The following is a 20,948-nucleotide window of genomic DNA, read 5'->3' on the forward strand; positions in this document are numbered from 1 at the left end:
TGCATCAAAGGGATTTGAGAATTAGAAAACAAAATGGAGAGTTCTTTGCCTATATTAAATTTAGTTTAGATCGTGCCTTGGGATGTCTGTCTGTCTGTCTATCTGTCCATCCATCCATGTATTTATCTATCTTGATCTGATTATTTACTGTTAGAGTCCAATTAGAAAAACAAAGCTTATACTCAGTAACTTAATCAAAAGAATTTAATATAGGAAACAAATACCAAAAGTGTTAGAAGAGCTAACGGTCAAACAGGGAATGGTAGGACCCTTAGGCAACCCTGAGAAGAGTAACAGAAGGAAGCTGCTACCACCTGGAGAGCAGGAAGGGCAAAAGAATAAGGTGATGAAACCAGAGCTTGAGAGCTAGGGCTTCACTGTGGCAGCTGGGACCCTGGGCAGATGCAGCCACTGCAGGGGTCCCACCCGGAGCAGGGAGGACAAGGTAGATACATTCTGATTTCTCCTTTCCTCCCACCCTCCAATGTTCTCTTTCCTGTTGGCCTCTCCTGGTCTGATGCTTGGAGTCTGGGAGTCTGGGAAATGTAGTAGTCAAAGTTATTTCTCTGAGTTGGCAGATCAAAAGAAAAGGCAGTAACACAACTTGGGTTTCTTGGGAAACAGACTATTAGATGGAAATGAGCATGCCTGGGATTTCATTAGGGTATGTTCTTGAGATCAGCACCTGTGGAAGGCAAGACAAGGAATTGGGGTCGTACAGAGGATTAATGTGAGCTGCAGTGCTCATTGGGTGTGATGCTCATTGGAGGCTGTGCACCTGTGGAAGGCAAGGCAAGAAAGTAGGGCTGTGCAGAGGGTGAAGGTGAGCTGCAATGCTGAGTGGATGTGATGCTCATTGGAGGCTATGCCCACTCTACGGACCTTCTTAAACTAGTGTGAGACCCTCTAGAGTGCTCCAGGAGGGAGCAAGCTGCCCCAGGAAGGAGGAGAGACTTTGGGCAAAGTGGCTGTCTTTAGCTGAGACACTCCCTGTAGGTGACCACTCCCAGCAGCTGGAGGAGCAGTGGTGCCTTTATCTCTGAAGGGGAGTCCAGGCACCTGACCACAGCGTCCATCACAGTCAGGGAAAGGATGTGAAAGCACTGTCTGCACATTGTTGATTTAAAAAAAATCATACATTGATGAAATGTAAAAAGTGAAAGTTCAGTTTGCCTTTTTAACTAAATTCTGTTTATGATTTACATATTTCCATGTCCCAGCCTGTAGATCTACCTAAATTAAAATATGTATATTTTAAAAGATTTATTGATAAGAAAATGTTTACAAAATAGTATTACATGCAAAAAGATGAAACAAAAATTGTATATAGAATCATTTCTCAGTTATATACGTGTATGGGTTTGAGTGTGTAAATGCATTTAAAACAATAATAAAAAAAATAGGGTCAGGCTGGGTGGCTCACGCCTGTCATCCCAGCATTCTGGAAGGCCGAGGTGGGTGGATTGCTTGAGCTCAGGAGTTCAAGACCAGCCTTGGCAACATGATGAAACCATTGTCTCTACCAAAAATACAGAAAATTAGCTGGGCATGGTGGCATGTACCAGTAGTCCCAGCCACTCGAGAAGCTGAGATGGGAGGATCACTTGAGCCTGGGAGGTGGAGGTTGGAGTGAGCCAAGATCATGCCACTGCACTCCAGCCTGGGCAACAGTGTGACAGCCCATCTCTCAAAAAAAAAAAAAAAAAGAAAGAAAGAAAATAGATCAAAAATTTTAAAAAATGAAATGGAATTTTTTTTGGTAGAATAATATGGATTCATGCCTGTTTCTCTTTTCTCTTTTTTCTTTTTCCTTTCAATAAACATACTGTTTGAGAATAGTTTTAGATTTACAGAAAAGCTGTGAAGCTTGTGCAGAGTTCCATATACTCCATGCCCAATTCCTCTGTCATTAACATCTTACATTAGTAAGGTCCATGTGTTACAGCTCATGAATCAACAGTGATACATGATTATTAACTAAAGTCCATACTTTATTCAGAATTACTTGTTTTTTCCGTAATGTCTTTTTTTGTTTTTTTGTTCCAGTACCCCATCCAGGAATACCACATTACACTGAGTTGTCAGGCCTCCTTAGGCTTTTCTTGGCGAAGCGTCTGAGACTTTCCTTGTTTTTGATGACCTTGACAGTTTTAAAGAGTATGAGTCATGTATTTTGTGGAATGTCCTTCAACTGGGATTTGTCTGATGTTTTTCTCATGATTATACTTGACTGACGTGTTTTTGGGAAGCACATGACAGATGGTAAAGTGCCATTCTTAAGACATCATTTCAAGAGTATCTGCTATTAATGCTATTAATAGGTCTTGTCATTGATGATGTTAACCTTGACTACCCGGCTGAGGTAGTCTTTTTCAGGTTTCTTTGCTGTAAAGATACTCTTTTTTGTCCCTTTCCATACTGTACCTTTGGTAGAGAGTTACGTTCCACCTACTTGATGGTGGAGTATCTGCATAAATTATTTGGAATTCTTCTGAATTGGAAATTTGTTCTTCCCCTTATATTTATTTATTCAGTCTTTTTCAGTATGGAGTCATTAATGTCTATTTTATACTTTGAATTATAACCCAATACTCTGTTTTTCGTGTTTTTGCTTAACTTGTTCCAGCCATGGCCACTTGGCAGTTAATTTCTGTGACCCTTTGACGTGTGTGTGTTTGTAAGTGTTTAGCACTTCCTTACTTTCTGGCCCTACAGGATGTTCCAGGCTTTTAGGTTCTCTTGACTTGTTTTTTTTTCCTTCCAGATTTCTTAATATTATATAACCATAAAACTAGTGTGTATAATCAAAAGTCAGTTTCTCCACCCTGCAAATTAGGAGTGGACTTACATAAACCTTTGTGCCTGAACTCTGTGCATTTCCCAAAGGTGGGCATCACACCACCCATGCCTCCATTGCACTATACGTGTGGATTAGTTTTCAGACATCTCCCTTTCTCCAATGAAGTGATGAATAACCAGGTTATTACCTCAGAATGAAGCTGGCCAGATGTGCACTTTACCTTGGGAATGATTTAGGCATAAGATCTGGGAGAAGGAGAAAGGCAAGCATGCTTCCTCATGTGGGCAGGGAGCCATCTTGGTTTGTGTGACCAACTTGATAAATTCATCTCTGTTCAGCACCTAGTCATCAGCTCTGTAAACTCAAAAATCTCTCATAGTTTTTGGTGTGTCAGGAGTCCACGAAAGGCTTGACTGGACCTGTGTGAATCAGGGTCTCTCATGCAGCTGCAGTTAGATGGTGACTTAGAGTTGGAACAGCAAGGGCTGGGGCATTTAGGGGCTGGCCAGGCATCTTTCTGTCTCTTCATGCAGTCTTAGGGCCTCCCCAGGTGGTTTCTGTGCACGGAATGGTTGGGATTCCTCGTAGCATGGTGTCCTCCGTGTAAGGGTAACTGCTTACATGGAGGCTGACGGCTTTAAGAGCAAGTATTCCAGTGATGGATCTACATAAGTTTAAAATAATTGGATAGTATTTTATGTTGTTTGGATTTACCAAATTATATTTGCTCCATGATTTATAAACAGAAATTTAGGTTATTTGCAAGTTTTTGCAGTTCCAAACACTGCTACAATAAATATCTCTGTGTGCATATCTTTGTGTGCTTATGTGAATATTTCTAGCAGATAATAGAAATGGAATTGCAAGAGTGGTAAATATGCACACTTTGAATGTAGGTAGATTCATTGAAATGACCTTTTAGAAAGGAACTTACACTCTGTGAAGACAGTGTGAAAGAGTCTTTTTCTCCTCATGTGCTTGTCAGCGCTTGTGATTATCAGTCTTTTTAATGTTTGTTCATTTTGTTGGGCAGGAAAGGGACTCATTGATTTGTAGTTCTTTGATTTTTTTTTAATGAGAGTGAATGTTTTATATTTTTATTAGCTATTTTCTTTAAATAGTTGGTTTATTACTTTTGGTATTTTTAAAAATTGGATTTTTTTTTTCTACTTGATTTTTATATCCTATTATCTATTGTCATATACCAAAAATCTCTTATCTTTGTTCCCCCATCCCAATGTGGTGGATTTTTGTTTTTTTGGCTTTACAGGAATTTTCAATTTTTATGAACTCAAATAATGTATCAACTTTTCCATTATAATTTTTGGATTTTGTGTCATACTTGTAAAGCAAAATTGTAAAAATATTTGCTCATCTTTTCTTCTGGCGATTTTATTTTATACCTTTAAACATTTGCTCCATTTGCCATTTTATTTTGTTATCAGGAAAGAGATAGAAATTTTGTTTACTAAGCACTTCAAGATCTTTTTTCTCAATAGATTGCTTTTCTTAAGATGCTGAAGTAAATCAGTACAATAGATAAAGAAAGACCACAAAAACAGCATTTTGCTACAGTGACAGTCCTACTAAAGACAGGAGACAGTTAAAACTATCAGACCAAGAACAGAGGAATGGATATTTAATAATTCTGTGATTACTTCTGGGGGTTAACTATCTGTGAATCTAAATAGAAGTTCCAGTGGCTGGAGGCTGTATCCGAAGAGGGACCCTTTAGCCTTTTAAAGAGTGATTCTGCTGTGCAGTTGAGGTGTTTTCTGTCACTCTCCTTATTGATGAAATGCTTGTGTCTCAAGACACAATGACAGTCTACAAGTCATGGAGTGAAAGTGAACATGAAAGCTCAACGAAACCATTACTTTATACTATGAGATGGATGTTTTATTCTTTGACCTTTAACTTCAGTGAGAAATGACCTGTGAAAGCATTTGGTGAGATCTTAGTAGAGAAGTGATTTGCCCACTGAGGCAGAAGTTGTAGGTGCTGGTTAAATTTTATCTTTGTCTTTGAAAATGTTTGGTACTTATTGAAACAAAAATGAATGAGCATGATAGGAGAGGAGAATAATTTCCCTAGAAATATCAGCTGTCTGGAGGGCTTGCAGAAACCCAGGAAACATTTCAAATATAAAGGGCCTGCTGCAGGTGAGTTTCTGGCCCCTTTTCTGCTTTGCCTGGGGAAGTGAGGCTCCTGGGCTGGTGTTTCAGGAGCTTCTCAAGACAAACTTCTCATTCTAATAGCCTGTGTTCAACCAAGAATCTTATGCATGTACATATTTGAGGTAATAGTCCTTTTTTTTTTTTTTTCCTGAGATGGAGTCTCACTCTGTCGCCCACGCTGGAGTGCAGTGGCATGATCTCAGCCCATTGCAACCTCCGCCTCCTGGGTTCAAGCAGTTCTCCTGCCTTAGGCCCCTGACTTGCTAGGATTATAGGCGTGTGCCACTACGCCTGGCTAATTTTTTTTTTTGTATTTTTAGTAGAGATGGGGTTTCACCATTTTAGTAGAGACGGGGTTTCACCATGTTGGCCAGGCTGGTCTCAAACTCCTGACTTCGTGATCTGCCCGCCTTGGCCTCCCAAAGAGCTGTGATTACAGGTGTGAGCCACCACGCTCAGCTGAGGTAATAGTCTTTAAGAGAAGAGGGTACAGGATATAGGGTCAGGGGTTATTCAAATAAAGGTATGATTCATTTCCAGAGAGAAGTAAATTTGTAGACATTTTACATTTATTAGGGACCATAGAAAATATTTAGTCCAACTCTTTATTTTTATTGATAAAGGGACATAAATAATGTAACTTTCTCAAGATCACAGAGCTCCAGAAGTAATACACAAAGCTCTAAAAGTAATTCAGGTATGAAACCATTGAGAGTTACTGGTCTCTTTGTGATTATGGTCACAATTTCACCAAACTTATATTTTTAATTGAATTGGCTGGAATTTTAATGTGTAATTTACTTACAGTTTAACTGGTAAAATATGAATCATTCCTATTTTCTTAAGCCAGTCTTTTAATTTGATATTTCATTTTAACCTTTCCTTCTAAAAAAATGATTTTGTCAATTGTCATTACCAGCTCCCATGAGTTACTGATAGGAGTTTTCTTTGAGTCTGTTCTTCAAATGCTTATTTATCAGGATAATTAATTAAAAAGAGAAATGATGTAATGATTATTTGCTTAAATATCAGAGGTACTAAAGTACTTTTTCTGGATTACTAATTTTAGTTTAGAGAAGAATCTGATAGTTTTATTTGCCCAAGATACTAGTCCAACCAAATCTATACTATGTTTATCTAAAATAATTGTTTATTATTTTTATTATTTTTTTTCTTCAACTTCTATTTTAAATTCAGGGGTTCATGTGCAGGTTTGTTTCATAGGTGAACACGTGCCGAGGTGGTTTGCCGTACAGATCATCCCATCACCCAGGTATTAAGCCCAGCATCCATTAGCTATTCTTCCTGATGCTTTCCCTCCCTGCACCCCTGACAGGCCCAGTGGGTGTTGTTCCCCCCTCATGTGTCCATGTGTTCACATCATTTAAAATAATTGTTTTGAGCTGCATTTTCTATTACCAGTGACTCCTAACATTATATTAGATTTAGGGGATTCTGTTCTCTTTCATGTACATCATATCATACTTGAAAGTTAAAAAAATATACTTGTGATTATCTTAATTTTTCATTTAAAGAAAGGTTAAAGGCCCAGATCCCTTAAGTGACATATGGGGACCACTTAAGGATTTACATTTCGTGTCGTAATTGTAAAACTTCTCAACCTTCTCTGACTTTATTTCTCTTGTCTTCTGTTCTTTCAAAAGAAAGATGTGACAGAAAGCACAAAAGATCCCCAAAAAGAGTGTGTGGTTTTCTTTTTTTTTTTTGAGATGGAGTTTTGTTCTTGCTGCCCAGGCTGGAGTGCAATGGTGTGATCTCAGTTTACTGCAACCTCTGCCTCCTGGGTTCAAGTGATTCTCCTGCCTCAGCCTGCCTAGTAGCTGGGATTACAGGCACCCGCTGCAATGCCTGGCTAATTTTGTGTATTTTTAGTAGAGACAGGGTTTCACCATGTTGGTCAGGCTGGTCTTGAACTCCTGACCTCAGGTGATCTGCCCGCCTCAGCCTCCCAAAGTGCTGGGATTACAGGCGTGAGTCACCACACCCAGCCGAGTATATGTGTGTGTGTGTGTGTGTGTGTGTGTTTTAATGAATACTGTTCTCTTTATTCACAATTAGCATCCACTTAGACAAAATCTTATTGTTCTCTTTATTCACAATTAGAATCCACTTAGATAAAATCTATTAAACTCAGCCTGCTACTGATTTTCCCCACTTACCAAATAATAGAAGAACTTGGCGTTTTTTTAAATGCACGAGATTTATGACACTGACACAAATTAGAAGCAAGTACTGTTTGACATGATGGCATACGTCCAGCAATTTCATTAATCATTATTGTAAAAAAATGAGTTGATGGTGGATTCTTGGAAAGTCAAACAAAATTGCTGTGATGAGTCTTTGAAGCATGTTTTTGTGGACTCCTGTCTTAACATTACTCATTTTAAAGCCAATATTCTTCCTTTTATGTTTGTGGAAAGTGCAGTACTGACATCCATAGGCAGAGATTCTTTTTATCCATAGAAGCAGGAATCCCTTTTTAGGGAAAGTGCTTGTGATCTTAGCCTGCTTAGAGCTCACACAGAGAGGTCCTAGACGTGCTTTAGCAGCTGGGCTTGAGCAGGTAGTGACAAGTACTACCTTATGTGTGGATCTGTGCAGAGGCAAAGGAAACCAGCAGGGTTTCCCTCAGTTATGTTGCCATTAGCCTACTGATTGCTTCTTGTCAGTCTTTACAAGCAGTGGTTTGGTAATAAATGACCTTGTCCACCAAGAACAAGAGTGAGTTTTCTAGCTTATTTGGGGTTCCTGTTGTCATTGTGTGTGTGTGTGTGTGTGTGTGTGTGTAGTTTGATAAATTGCTTAAAAGTTTATAAAGGCCAGACACGGTGGCTCATGCCTGTAATCCCAGCACTTTGGGAGGCCAAGGCGGGCAGATCGCCTGAGGTCAGGAGTTTGAGACCATCCTGGCCAACATGGTGAAACCCCCTCTCTACTAAAATTACAAAACTTAGCTGGCTGTGGTGGCGCATGCCTGTAGTCCTAGCCACTTGGGAGGCTGAAGCAGGAGAATCGTTTGAACCTGGGAGGTGGAGGTTGCAGTGAGCTCTCATCACTGTACTCCAGCCTGGGTTACAGTGTGAGACTCTGTCTCAAAACAAACAAACAAACAAAAAAAAACCCAACCAATGAACCAAAAACCAACCAACCAAACAAACAAAAGTTTATAAAATAACTCTTCCATTACTTCTTTACTACTTCCCCTTCCATCATTGTCATTTTCAACCTATGCCAGCTGTAAGTTGATAGATATTCCTGTAATGATTTCTGTGAATCTTGAGACCTGTTAATGAGATAATAAATATTACTATTCCCATAATTGCCAAGGCTGACATAATTATGAGGATGTAGGGCATTCTGCTCTAAGGCAATTATCATATTAGATGTTCCCAGGCATCACATAGGCAGGCATTAATATTTAATCTTTAGTGTCTTCTACCATGTCTCTTTTGCTCTTAAATCATTGAGTTAATTTTATTCATTTTATTTTTCATTTCTAGAAATTTTATTTTTTTAGCTTTCTAGATCTTTTTTAAAATAATATACTTTTTTCTGTTACTATTATCTATCTTGACTTATTTCTTATTTTGAACACTATTTGAAGAAATGACAATTCAAGAACTCATGAAAGACACCAATCTTTAGATTCATGTAGCTTATTGAATCTTAAGTAGAATAGATAAAATAAATATATGCTGACAACAGAATAACATTGTAGAACACAAAGTTGAAAATAAAAAAGTTTGAAGGTATTGGAGAAAATAAGACAGATACACTTCAAAAGGATGATAGTCTGATGACTGGATTCTCAGTGGTGATGATTAAAGCATAAGGTAGTGTAATGATATCATCACTGTGCCAAAAGAAAATAATTGCCAAGCTGGAATTTGCATATCCAGTAGAAATATCTTTCAAAAACAAGAATAAACCAAAGACATGTACAGACTAACGAATACTGAGAGAGTCTGCTATCAGGAAAAATCTGAAAGATGTACTTTAGGCTGATGATTCCAGATGAAAGCTGAGAAGAAAAAATGCATAAAGAAAGTGGTAAATATTTGGTAAGTTTAAATGAACTTATAAAACAATGATGTCTTAAGGGGTTTACAAGTTAGAATAATAGTAATATTAAAAGAAAAGTCTGAAAAGCTATAATCTAAGCATCCATATTAACAGTAAGAAAAAAAAAAAACCGAAACCCAGAATGTTAAGCCTAGATATGGAAAGAAAGAAAAATAAGAGTAAGACCAGAAATTAATAAAATAACAGTAAGCATACAAAAGAAAAGATAAGATTACTCCCGGTTAGCCTGATTAAGTAAAAAAACAGACAAAAAAAGGGTGGCAGTACAAATCATATCAGGAATGAAAAAGAACACAAATAGAGATGCTCCAGACATTGAAAGTATAACAAAGGATTATTATAAACAACTTTATAACAATATGTTTAAAAATGTAGGTGAAATGAAAAATTACAAGAAAAAATACAACTTATCAAAATGACTCAAGAACAATTAGAAAGTCTAAGTAATTCTCTAACCCATGAAGAGATTGAACCACAAATTAATAAACTTCTTACACAGATTTTTCTAGGCCCAGATACGTTCACCACTGAGTTCTTCTAAACCTCCAAGGAGAAACGAACTCTAATCTTACCATCGTTACAGCCTAGTTTATGAAGTTAGCATGGCCTTTCACTTGAAGATCTTTTTACTGTTGTTGTCCTGGAATTTTGCAATGATGTGAATCGGTATGAGCCTTCTTCTATGATTTATTACTTTGGATACTTGATATTAGGACTCTTTGATGTGAAGTTTTGTATATGTCTTTTTGAATCCCATTGAATATACTTAATAAGATGTCTTTTTATTTCTATTTTTTTTTTTCTATTCTCCTCTCCCCTTTACCCTTCTGTGTTGATCTTAGACTTTTGTTTTAGGCTTACCTCAAATGACTGGTGAATCATGGTGGTTCATTTATATTTAAGGATGAGAGATTAGGTAGATTTCATGGAGCTTTGAGTATTCAGGAAGAATTTGTTTATTGAAGTTTGCCTAAGGTAAATAGGCAGAGAAGGAGCTTACTGTTATGCTGAGAACCCCTAAAATGCCAGAATGAGGAAGAGTTTACTCTGGGTCACTAATACCCACATTAGTCCTGTGGTTGTCCTGTGTACTGATTCCAAAAGTACATGGGTCCATTGGAGAAATTTTGGAAAATAAATATAAACACTAAGAAGATGACAAAATAACTTGCAAGCCCATCCATCAACTGTAGATTTATGTATAACCAAAAATTGGGACCATATTACCCATTCTGTTTTATAATCTGTTCTTTATACCCAATAATGTGTCATTTTTCCATGTCAATTAAATATTCTTCTAAATCATCACTGCTAATGGCTGTATAACAGTTATATAAATGGTCTATATTTCTTTAGCTATTTTCCTACTCTTGGACATTATGTGTATGTCTATTTTTTCTTATACATAGTACTGTAATGTATATATTTACATCTAAATATTTGTACATACTTTCTTAACCTTAGTATAAACTCCCAGAAGTGCAAATAATATAGATGTTTTATGGCATTTGTTTTAGGATTTTTCACAGCTACTTGTACCCAAAATGCTTGGATCAGTCTAGGGCTGCAATATATTAAAAGTGCAGATAGATATGAATCTGTAGAAATCTCTAATATATTAATACAAACTGGTGTTTACATGAATTCCCTTTTCAGTAGCATGGGCTGGAAGGCCGCTGTATACCTATAACTAAAATGTCTAGTGCCATCATTTCCTGCAAAATAATATGTTGTATTTCTTCTCAGATTCCTTGCTCCTGCATGGTCTTCAGCTACTGTTGAAAACAGATTACTGTAGAACTAAAACAAAAAAAGGAAAAATGTTAATGCACTGGTTTATGGCATTTAAGAAAATAGGAACTAGGCTGTCCTACAGTTGACAAACATTGGTAAAGTTGTACTATCCCTTTGGAAGAATCTGTAGTGGGCCCAGTCCTTTCAGTGATTGAATACTTCTAGTAGGAACTACCATTTATTCAGTAACCCTATGCCCTCGTCACCAATCTAGGCATGTTTTGTACATTGCGCCGAAGGCTCCTGCCAACTTTATGAGGTGGGTATTATCACCACTTCATAGATTTAAAAATGAGGCTTAGTGAGGATTTGAAATATTCCCTACTTTCACAGCTGCTGGTTGTCTAGAAGTCAGAAGAATGCAAGCCGCCTGAGACCACTGCAGTTGTTTTGTGCACAGGTGTCTCTCCCACACTAGGTCAGTGCTTGAGATGTAGTAGGGTCTCAAGAAATATTTGTTCAATGCTGAATAAATGAGTTGAAAGGTGGGATTTGAACCAAAGTCATTTTGAACTTGAAGCTCTTTCTACCAGGCAGGTGTCAATTTCTTCAGTGTTAGTGTTTCGCTGAGAGATTGTGAGATTTGTCCCTATGTGATGTACTTGTTCAGTGCTGGATGTCTCTTTTCCTGATTTTCATGTGACTAGTTATGTAAATGGCTTCACATCAAGTTTCACTGCAGTTTGAGAGGATCTTCTTCAGATAAATCTAACGTAACTAAAGTGATACTGAGTGCATAAGAGACCAAGCATGCATGAACAACTGCTTGAGTGGACTTAGGAACTTTTTTTAGAAGAGATTCTAACTTCTGCTTTGAGCTTTTGTAATGCTCCGAAGTTTTTCAGGAATGTGTTGTCTTTGAGTCTCCCTTTGAATATCTTGTAGAAGTTTCTTGGCACTGGATTTACTCAATAGGATCGAATCCCCATCCTCCAGCAAACAAAATCCCGTGAAGACTCCCAGCACCATGCTGGTCTGAATCCTCACAGTTCTTTTTCAGAAAGCACGCAACTTTGGTCAAAGATCAGAGGACTGATAGGCAATGTAGTCAGCTGATTCATTTCAAATGACATTTTCATACCATCCGACACATTGGAATACCACATCCAGCAATCTACCATTTCCTAAACAAAATTTTGTGTGTATATTTGTTGTAGGTATCCTTTATGTAAAGCAGACACAATGTCACTTAACAAACTGACGTTGTCAGCTTAGATGAGGAAAATTAGGGGGTTTATGGTTTCTCCCCATTTATGTTTAAATCACAGCTTGCTGATGTTCAGCTTAACGATTATTTGTTGAATGTTTACTTTGTGCAAGGCACCATGCTAGACATGGAAAACACAGGATTGAGTAAATAAATCCATGCCTCTCGGGAACTCACAGTCTAGTTAAGATACAGACAAATCTTACAGAGCATGGTAAGAGCTGCAGTAACTAGGGGTGAGGAAAGACCTAGAGAAACATGGTGCTAGCATCTCCTCGGTGAAGAGGGTCCAGCAAGTCCAAGGCCTCATTTCCCACCGGACTCATAACATAGCCTTCCACAATGATCCCAAGGGATCATTCTGGGATTTGTAAATCCAGTCCTGTCACTTTCATATTTCAGTGCCTGAACACACTCCACTGACCGCCCCCAGGCTGCCTCAGGACCCTTTTGTTCTCTCCCTTTTCCCTCCAGCCCCTTCCCTTCCCGCTCCTACCTGCCTCCTTTACGCTCTGCCTGCCTGTGTTCAAATCTTGCTGTGGATGCTTATCAACCCCCAGTCCTTGGCAAGTTACTAACCTCCGTAGCTCACCTTCCTTAAACTGTGTTAATCATAATCTGTCTTGTGATGTTATAGTGTGGATTAAATGATTTAATATAAAACTCTTAGAAAAGTGCCTGGCACATAGGAATTACTAGAGAAGTGACAGCCATGATTGTTATTGTTATTTTCTCCTTACCAGGCTGGTGTTGTCTTCCCTGCCTCTGTGGCTTTGCATGAAGCACCATGGCGTATATATGGTCACCACTATGTCATTTCTTAGGTTGCTTCTAACTGTGTCATATCTTTATCATCAGCCTATGGCATCATTCCAGAGTTGTTGTTGCCTTTATTAGATTTATAAACTCTGACGTTAGGACTTCACCACAAATTAATTTTTTTTTTGTATTTCCCCATGGAATCTAAATACATTGCATCTTGCAGATAATCAAACCTTTGTTTACTGATAGAGGGAGAGGTCCCTTTTTCTCCAAATCTCTCTTTGTAAAGCCTTTTGAAACCCTTTTCTTCTTTTCCGCTCTCCACTGTGTTGTTAGTATGTTAGCATTTTTCACGTTTCTACTGATGTCCATTGCAATCATTCGTTCTAATGCTTCCCCCGGCCAACTTCCTTTGTTTCTCTGTAAGGGTAGGAGTTGTTTTCTTTGTATCTCTGGTCTTTAGTACAGGGACTGCACATTGTGGACACTCATATTTCAGTGAATGCCTGATACAGAGAGAATAATACACATGATATTAATACCATTGTATTTGAGGGAATCGGTGAGGGAAAAATTTTTTTTTTTTAGTATTTCTTTTGACTCACTAAATGCCTAAGAACTAATGATTTAGTTAACTAAAGAAGCAGGAAACTCCAAATATTCCAAAAACTTTGCTTTTACTTTCTGTCTCCCAGTTTCTTGTTTTCTAAGATAAGATGTTTTTCTATGGTTTCTTAGAAAATATTAAAATTTGAAAAATACCTAAATTGTTATGGAGATTAAAATGGATGGTAGATTATGATATTGATGAGTTAAACTGCTTTGACAAAAAGATTCAAACTAAATTAGGTTTCACAGCTCTGAAAATTGTTGAAGGGGAATTTCCTACTAAAAATCATTCTGATTAGGTGTTTTGTAACAGAGTAGTAGATATTCTAAATTTCATCTTTTATGGATGTGACTGTAAATGAGAAATGATCATTTCTATTGTCATACTTTTGTTTCAGTTCTATGCTATGCCTCATCTTATAAAAGGTAAATCAAGAACTTCTTTTTAATAATGAAGAGGTGATTTTTAAAAGTCAGCATGTGCCTTCAGCTACTTAACAAGAGGATAAAGAGCTATATATAAACCATGTGTATTTTAAACCAATGGTTACCATTTAAATGCTTGCTTACCACCTAGTCTTTCCATAGTAGTTTTCCTGTCCATCTAGTTCTTCTGCTCAAATACTCATATCCAATTGGTCTTGCCCCTTTCAGCCATTCCACCCATGCCTTAATTCTCTTATCCCCTTTTGTGTTCTGTTTTCCCCACCTTTCCCTCTCCCAGGGCATGTCGTGTTTTTTTTTTTTTTTTTCCATTTTCCCACTTCCACTCCTAGAATTTCAGGCCATTCAAGTTTGTTATATTTCATGATTTCAGATTAAGCTGGGCTGCCAGAGCTTAAGGGTCTTTTTACTCTTCCCTCGTTGACAGTCTTCGTTGTCCCCACTGGTTTGTTGCCATTTTTCACATGGGATGCTCTAAGCCCTCTCTATTCCTTCCACACTCCCACCCTGATGCTTCTTACTTGGCCAAGAAGATTGAAGAGGTTCATCATCAGCTGTTTCTAGCTTCCTATTGCTATACCTTAGTTTATTTTGTGTGTGTATGTGGTGTTTTTCTGTGTGTGTGTATATCTTCCTCTCAGCCTTCTGACATGCCTATCTCTGAGGCTAACCCCCTGAGAGTATTTTATTGTATAAGTAAAATATGACTTGTTCAACCAGCTTCCTTAAAATGAGCTTAGGTTGTTCCTAGTTTTTTGTTTGTTTGTTTTATGAATATAGTTTTGAAATAAACTCCTTGGACAACTATTTTGGCCACTTGTGAGAGTACAGTTAGTACTAGCTTTGCATGATTCTCTGACATGCACAATTTCAGTTACCACAGTTTAATTAAATAAAACCAGCTCCCAACAACATAGTTCAAATTTCATTTACCAAGATATATTAACTGTAAGTAATTGCGTAAAGTACAAACTTTGCTGCTAGCTCATCAATCCACAAATCACTGTGCAAATAGCAAGTGCAAATTATGGTCAGTGACCAATTGCATCATTTCTTTCAAAATCTGTCAGTGATTAGCCCATAGGCATCTTTTAGTCAGTTCATGCACAGACAGCAAAAGCATGTAGTTGTGTTGTTGCTTTGCCTCTCAGAGGTAAACCTATATGACATTTTTTAAATTGGATAATTGAAAAAGTGAATGAACTGATAAAGAATGAAAGTAAAGTAAAGAAAAGAAAAGAGGTAATAATGCTGGAAGTGAAATTGAAGTCAAAGTAAATGGAGTTATGGAAGAAATAGCTAACCGTGGGAATACTAACACTGCCATGGTGCAATAGACTCCAGATATGAAGCCAGAGGAGTCTAGTGAAGCTGAATTTTTTGACACAAATGAGGAGAGTGGTTGTGAGAAAAAGAATGAAGATATCCCAGAGGGAGTGACACTGGCACAAAACTTCCTCTTGGAGACATTTCGTAATGTTGAAGGTGCAAAGGTTATGTGAAAACATTGGAAACTGATCTAAACTTAGAAAGGAATATGGAATATGACAATTCTCCAAGGTATAGAAAATATTCTCACTCTGTATTGTGAGTTACGTGATAGATGAGAGGAAGGTAAGTACTGTTTGGACTATTCTAGATAAGTTTACAGATAAATACAATTTCAATTCTTCATGGTTTTTTTTTTTTTTTTTTTCTTGAGACAGAGTCTCACTCTGTCGCCCAGGCTGGAGTGCAGTAGTGTGATCTTGGCTCACTGCAACCTCCGCCTCAGCCTCCCAAGTAGCTGGGATTACAGGAGCCTACCACTGCACCTGGCTAATTTTTGTATTTTTGGTAGAGACGGGGTTTCACCATCTTGGCCAGGCTGGTCTTTAACTCCTGACCTCGTGATCCACCTGCCTTGGCCTCCCAGAGTGCTGGGATTACAGGCATGAGCCACCGTGCCTTGCCAATTCTTCATGTTTTTAATGTTTTAAGTTATAATACACTAAATATAGATGTTTTACTATGTTTTATTTTCTTATACATTTATAATTGACAGTAAAACAGTTTTTATTGTTGTTGTTTTGGTTTAGTTTTTTTTTTTTTTTTCTTTTTTTTAATTTTTTTTGAGCATCTTGCTCTGTCGCCCAGTCTGGAGTGCAGTGGTGCGACCTGCGCTCACTGCAACCTCCGCCTCCAGGGTTCAAGCGATTCTCCTGTCTAAGCGCCCCCGAGCAGCAGGGATTATAGGCGTGCACCACCATGCTGGGCTAATTTTTTATATTTTTAGTAGAGATGGGGTTCCACCATGTTGACCAGGCTGGTCTCGAACTCCTGGCCTAAAGTGATCCCCCCACCTCAGCCTCTCAAAGTGCCTGGCCATTTGTGATGTTTTTGATAGGTATTTTTAGAGATTATCTTTCCATACAGTTGTGTCAGTTTACACCACCATCAGAAGTTTAGGAGAATCCATTACTATTCTCTTCTGATACCTTGTTCTGCTTATTTGCCCTTGTTGACTTGCTCAAGCTCTTCCTCTGATACCTCCTTATTTTAAGGAATATACACACATACACAAAGAAAAATACATGTTTTTGCATCCTTAAAGAAGGCTAACCTTTTGCTTTCTTTGCAAAAACTCTTCTTTTCTTTTATCCATTTTATTTTGAAGTAAGTAAGACCTGCTGCCTCACTTTCCTTACCATTCACTTCCTCTTAAGTCTTTGCAGTCACTTGACAGTAGGCACCTCGAGAGCAGAGGTCATGTCTGTTTTATTACTGAATGTCCAGTACATAGTCAGTACTCGATACTCTTCATTTGAAGGAATGAATTCTTATAAAAGCCTCCACCAACCATCCACTTGGTCCTATTCACCCATTCCTCCTGTCTCTATTATCTGTTCACCTTAGCTTTCCAGAAATACTACACCATCTTTCCATACCTCCACCCATTGTCCATTCCCCTTTGCATTTTCTTGGTTTCAGCTAAGATAGGCTGTTCATTATTCATCTGCCACCTTCCATGTGCCTGCCTTCCTGGAACCCTTCTTTATGCTGCCCTTTCTCCTAGAAGTTTGCTGTGTTCTGTCCTCTCTTTCCTTCCTCCAGTTCCGCCTGGCAACATCATGCCATCATTTCACCCCATTCAGAGCCATGCCAAAGGCTTGCTCTAGGAAACTCTTTCTGATCTCCCTCTCCCTAACCACCCCAACCTTTCTCCTTCTTTAAACAACTGTAGAACTTTGCAGGCGGTTTGTAGGGCCTACCAAATATGGGCCACTGATGTGCTGTTTTTAACTTCTCCTACCCAAATAGAAACTCCTTGAGCTATCTCTTATTTTTTCCTTCAGTGTATAACAGTCTTTGTGCATCATTGGTACTCAATTAATATTTTATTGACGTGCCCTGTAATCTGACATTCCAAGGAGCTTTCAAGGAAATTTTGTCCCACTAAAAAAAATTGAGGATTATTTTGTGGGTTATTCTACTCCTTTGTCTTCTAACTCATAGAAGTTCTGTCATGATTCTTAGGGGTTGTAGGGTGTGTCAATTTATTTTAAAAATGTCAAAGACCAGAAGAGTGGACAATGGGAAAGTGGCAAAGCGTTAGCACTGGAAAGATGTTTAGAGTTCACGTAATCCAACCCTTAAATTTTATAGATGAATAAACTGGTATCTAGAAAGCTTAAGTGACCTGCCTGAAATCCAACTAGTTTGTGGTAACACTTGGTACGGGAGGTTGTCAGCTGACCCTCTTCAGGGCTCGTTCCCACAAGGTGCCACAGTACATGTGAGGATATTAGGTTTGGGTTTGTGTAGAACTGTTAAAAGAGGCATATAATATTCTATATATTGCCTTTAATGGATTAATACATAGGAAATCCAGACTCTAAATAGAGTTTTCTCTCTCTTTCCCTTAATAGTTATAATTTTTATGACTAATTCATTTATACTAACTGGGAGAGTTTCTAATTACATTAACATTGGGTGGTATAGAATGGTTGGTTGACATTTGAGTAAACTTCTCATTAAAGTATAAAATACAGAAATGTATGCAAATCACAAGTGTATGGTTGGAATTTTCAAAAAGTTAACACATATACGTGACTAGCCCCAGACTGGAAAAAAGAACAGCACCAACAAGTTTAGAAACATTTAAAGCAATAAAACATTTGGAGAAATAAAAGGATTTTGAAACTATATAAGGCCAGGCCTAGTGGCTCTTGCCTATAATCCCAGCACTTTGGGAGGCTGAGGAAGGAGGATCCCTTGATGCCAGGATTTCGAGGTTACAGTGAACTATGATCATGCCACTGTACCCTAGCCTGGGTAACAGAGTAAGACACTATCTCTAAAAATAAAAAATAAAATAAAATAGTTTTTATAAAAGAAACCATATAATTTTCTCTTTTCTCCCTACAGGTATTGTCAGTATGTGTGTTAACAACAATACTTGGTTGTATATTTGGGTTGAAACCAAGCTGTGCCAAAGAAGGTAATTAGTCGTGTGTGTGTGTGTGTGTGTGTGTGTGTGTGTGTGTGTGTGCACAGCCTTATTAAGAATGTGATTGAGGTAAACATTATCTCCTATTCCTATGGGTACTCCATAGATATTGTCAATTCAAAGCTGGTTTGAGCCTTCTTCTTGAAGCTCTTGTATTATATTAGTCGTGTAAAGTTCTACTTACAAAACATGGCCGGGGGTTCTGATGCTGTTGTCCTAGAGCCCATGCTCCCTGACTTCCTCCAGGGGCTCGGAGGGCCTTCTTTACTGCCCTTTTCCCCTAAGGAGTTAGTTGCTGAAGCAGCCCTGTAGGTTACTAGGTGACAGTTACCATCCCTGGACAACCAGAAACTTGTCAGTATGTGCTCTTAAGGTTCTAAAATTGCAGACATTGGTTGTTTCAAAGCCATAGTGATATTTTTTAAACTTCTAGATATGTTTTTTTCTTTCCATCAATTGCAGAAATCTATCCAGCATTGACAAGATTACAATAAATAATTAAACTGGATCATAGTAAATTGTAGTGGTTATTATCTTGTCTTTGAGGTAGTTCCCCCCCATCCCCTCACAATAAAATCATTGATGGTCATTGTAGAGAATTCAGCTTTGAAAATTGAACAGGTTCTTCTGTTTGGCTATTCTGTGATTGTAATATTAATTATTTAAAAAATTTTTAGTGATTGTTAAGCTATCATGTACTGTTGAAAGGTAGTAATTTTATGTATTCAGTAAACTATTCAGAACACATGTATCTAAGTTTAACTGAAGTAAACAGTTACAGACTTTAGTGTTTACCTATGTCATCTTTTGGCATGAAGTGATTCACTCCTGAGTTGACACATACAAATTGAAAAATAGCAATTTTAATCCAAGCCCAACATCGTATTTTTAAAAATTATTAGGTACATATTAATGAGCTCCAAGTAATAGCTATTATTCTAATAGACTTCCCTGACCCCCACTGCAGGTCAGGAAAGTTCATATTTCTGACACTAGAAATTATTATTGTTACTTCATCTTCCTAAAATTGCCTGATTTCCCAGTATCAAATGAGAGGTAAATTCCATGGCAGTGTCGTTTTGGGTCAGAACACCATTAAAGTCAAGAACTAAGATTATTTCTTTTTTTTTGTTGTTGTTGGATGTCCATTATTTTCCATGCGTTCCTTTTTTTCTTTTTTTCTCATTGTCCTAATTTTCTAGCTCTCCAATGAAACCCGGCTTATCAAGGTATCTAGTAATGAACTTCAACAGTAAAATTGTTGTCATGAAAAGTACTTTCCTCCCATGTCTACCATTTATTCATTTAGCAAAAATGTGCTAATCTCAACTATATGGCATGCACCTGGCTGGGTTTTAGGGATACAGTATGCTGGGCAAAGCCAGATGTGGTCTTGGTTTGCTGTCTAACTGGGGTATTAACCAAATAACCTAGTTACAAGTGGAATTAAGTAACTGAGGGGAAGGACAAGGTTTTATATGAGCTTAAAAAAAATGGAAATCAGGCCTAGCTGGGGAGTTAGGAAAGCTTTTTGGAGGGAGCCAGGCTGGATCTAAAGGTGAAATGGGTGTTTCAGGTCAGGGAGCATGTTCTGAACAAACCCACTACTTCTTTACACCAGGATTGAGAGTGAGGCAGGCTAGGTAATCTTTTCCTTTCTAAAATATTCTTAATCACTTCTAAAAAATTTTTGTCCCACATTTTGAAATTTTAGGGAACTCCATGCCTGCTTAAGCCAACTTTTTCATAGCATGAAATATTCAGAACAGGCCTTTATTCTGACTTTTATTTTATCATACCATGGTTATTTAAGTCTTATTAGACCCAGTAAGGTTTGTAATAATAATAATAAAAAAGTTATCTTTCTTTCCTACATCAGAAGATAAAAATCACAAACCAGGTACATAAGGTTACTTTCTGTTTGTATCACTTTTTGTGTGTATTTGGGAAAAGATTTTTGCGTTACTTTATTACCCCATCTGTATTTTCTAAAGTGGTATTTGAACCTAGTGTACACCTAATTTAGTTGTATTCGTTGATGTTTACTCTGAATTATATTATGATTAGAAACATCTGACTTATTGTTCAATATTTTCAGTTAAAAGTTGCAAAGGTCGCTGTTTTGAGAGAACATTTGGGAACTGTCGCTGTGATGCTGCCTGTGTTGAGCTTGGAAACTGCTGTTTAGATTACCAGGAGACGTGTATAGAACCAGGTAAGGATGTGCAGGGAAAAATGGAGTTATGGTCATTAGGAAAAGATCAAGGAAAGTTCTGTATCTTTCAGGTATGTGATTTACCTAATTCATTTGAATTTTTTTTAATTTAGCATACATACACATTTTGACATTAGCGTTTATATTTTCTTTCAACAGTTCCTTAAGAGAAAAAAATTTACAGAATTTCTTTGTTAAACATTTTATGGATAGCAGAACTTTGTCTATTTTTAATGTATGCTGAAAGCCTTTGTAATCTAATTTGCATTCAAATTCTAAAAGCCTTCTTGAAATATAGAAATATTTTCATTATGGTTCTTTGACAGCAAGAGATCTTATATGTCCAC

General features: G+C 37.6%; 1 protein-coding gene across 1 annotated transcript in view; it reads left to right on the forward strand.

Annotated features, from left to right (window-relative positions):
* Positions 1 to 20,948, forward strand: part of ENPP1 (ectonucleotide pyrophosphatase/phosphodiesterase 1) — an 84,999-nt gene that overhangs the window by 21,167 nt on the left and 42,884 nt on the right. Inside the window, exons 2-3 of the mRNA XM_054492453.2 lie at positions 18,305 to 18,377; positions 20,485 to 20,601. Coding sequence (XP_054348428.1) covers positions 18,305 to 18,377; positions 20,485 to 20,601 — 190 coding nt within the window. The remainder of the gene's footprint in view (positions 1 to 18,304; positions 18,378 to 20,484; positions 20,602 to 20,948) is intronic.

This window comes from Pongo pygmaeus, chromosome 5, assembly GCF_028885625.2.
Source record: "Pongo pygmaeus isolate AG05252 chromosome 5, NHGRI_mPonPyg2-v2.0_pri, whole genome shotgun sequence".
NCBI classification, from domain to species: domain Eukaryota; kingdom Metazoa; phylum Chordata; class Mammalia; order Primates; family Hominidae; genus Pongo; species Pongo pygmaeus.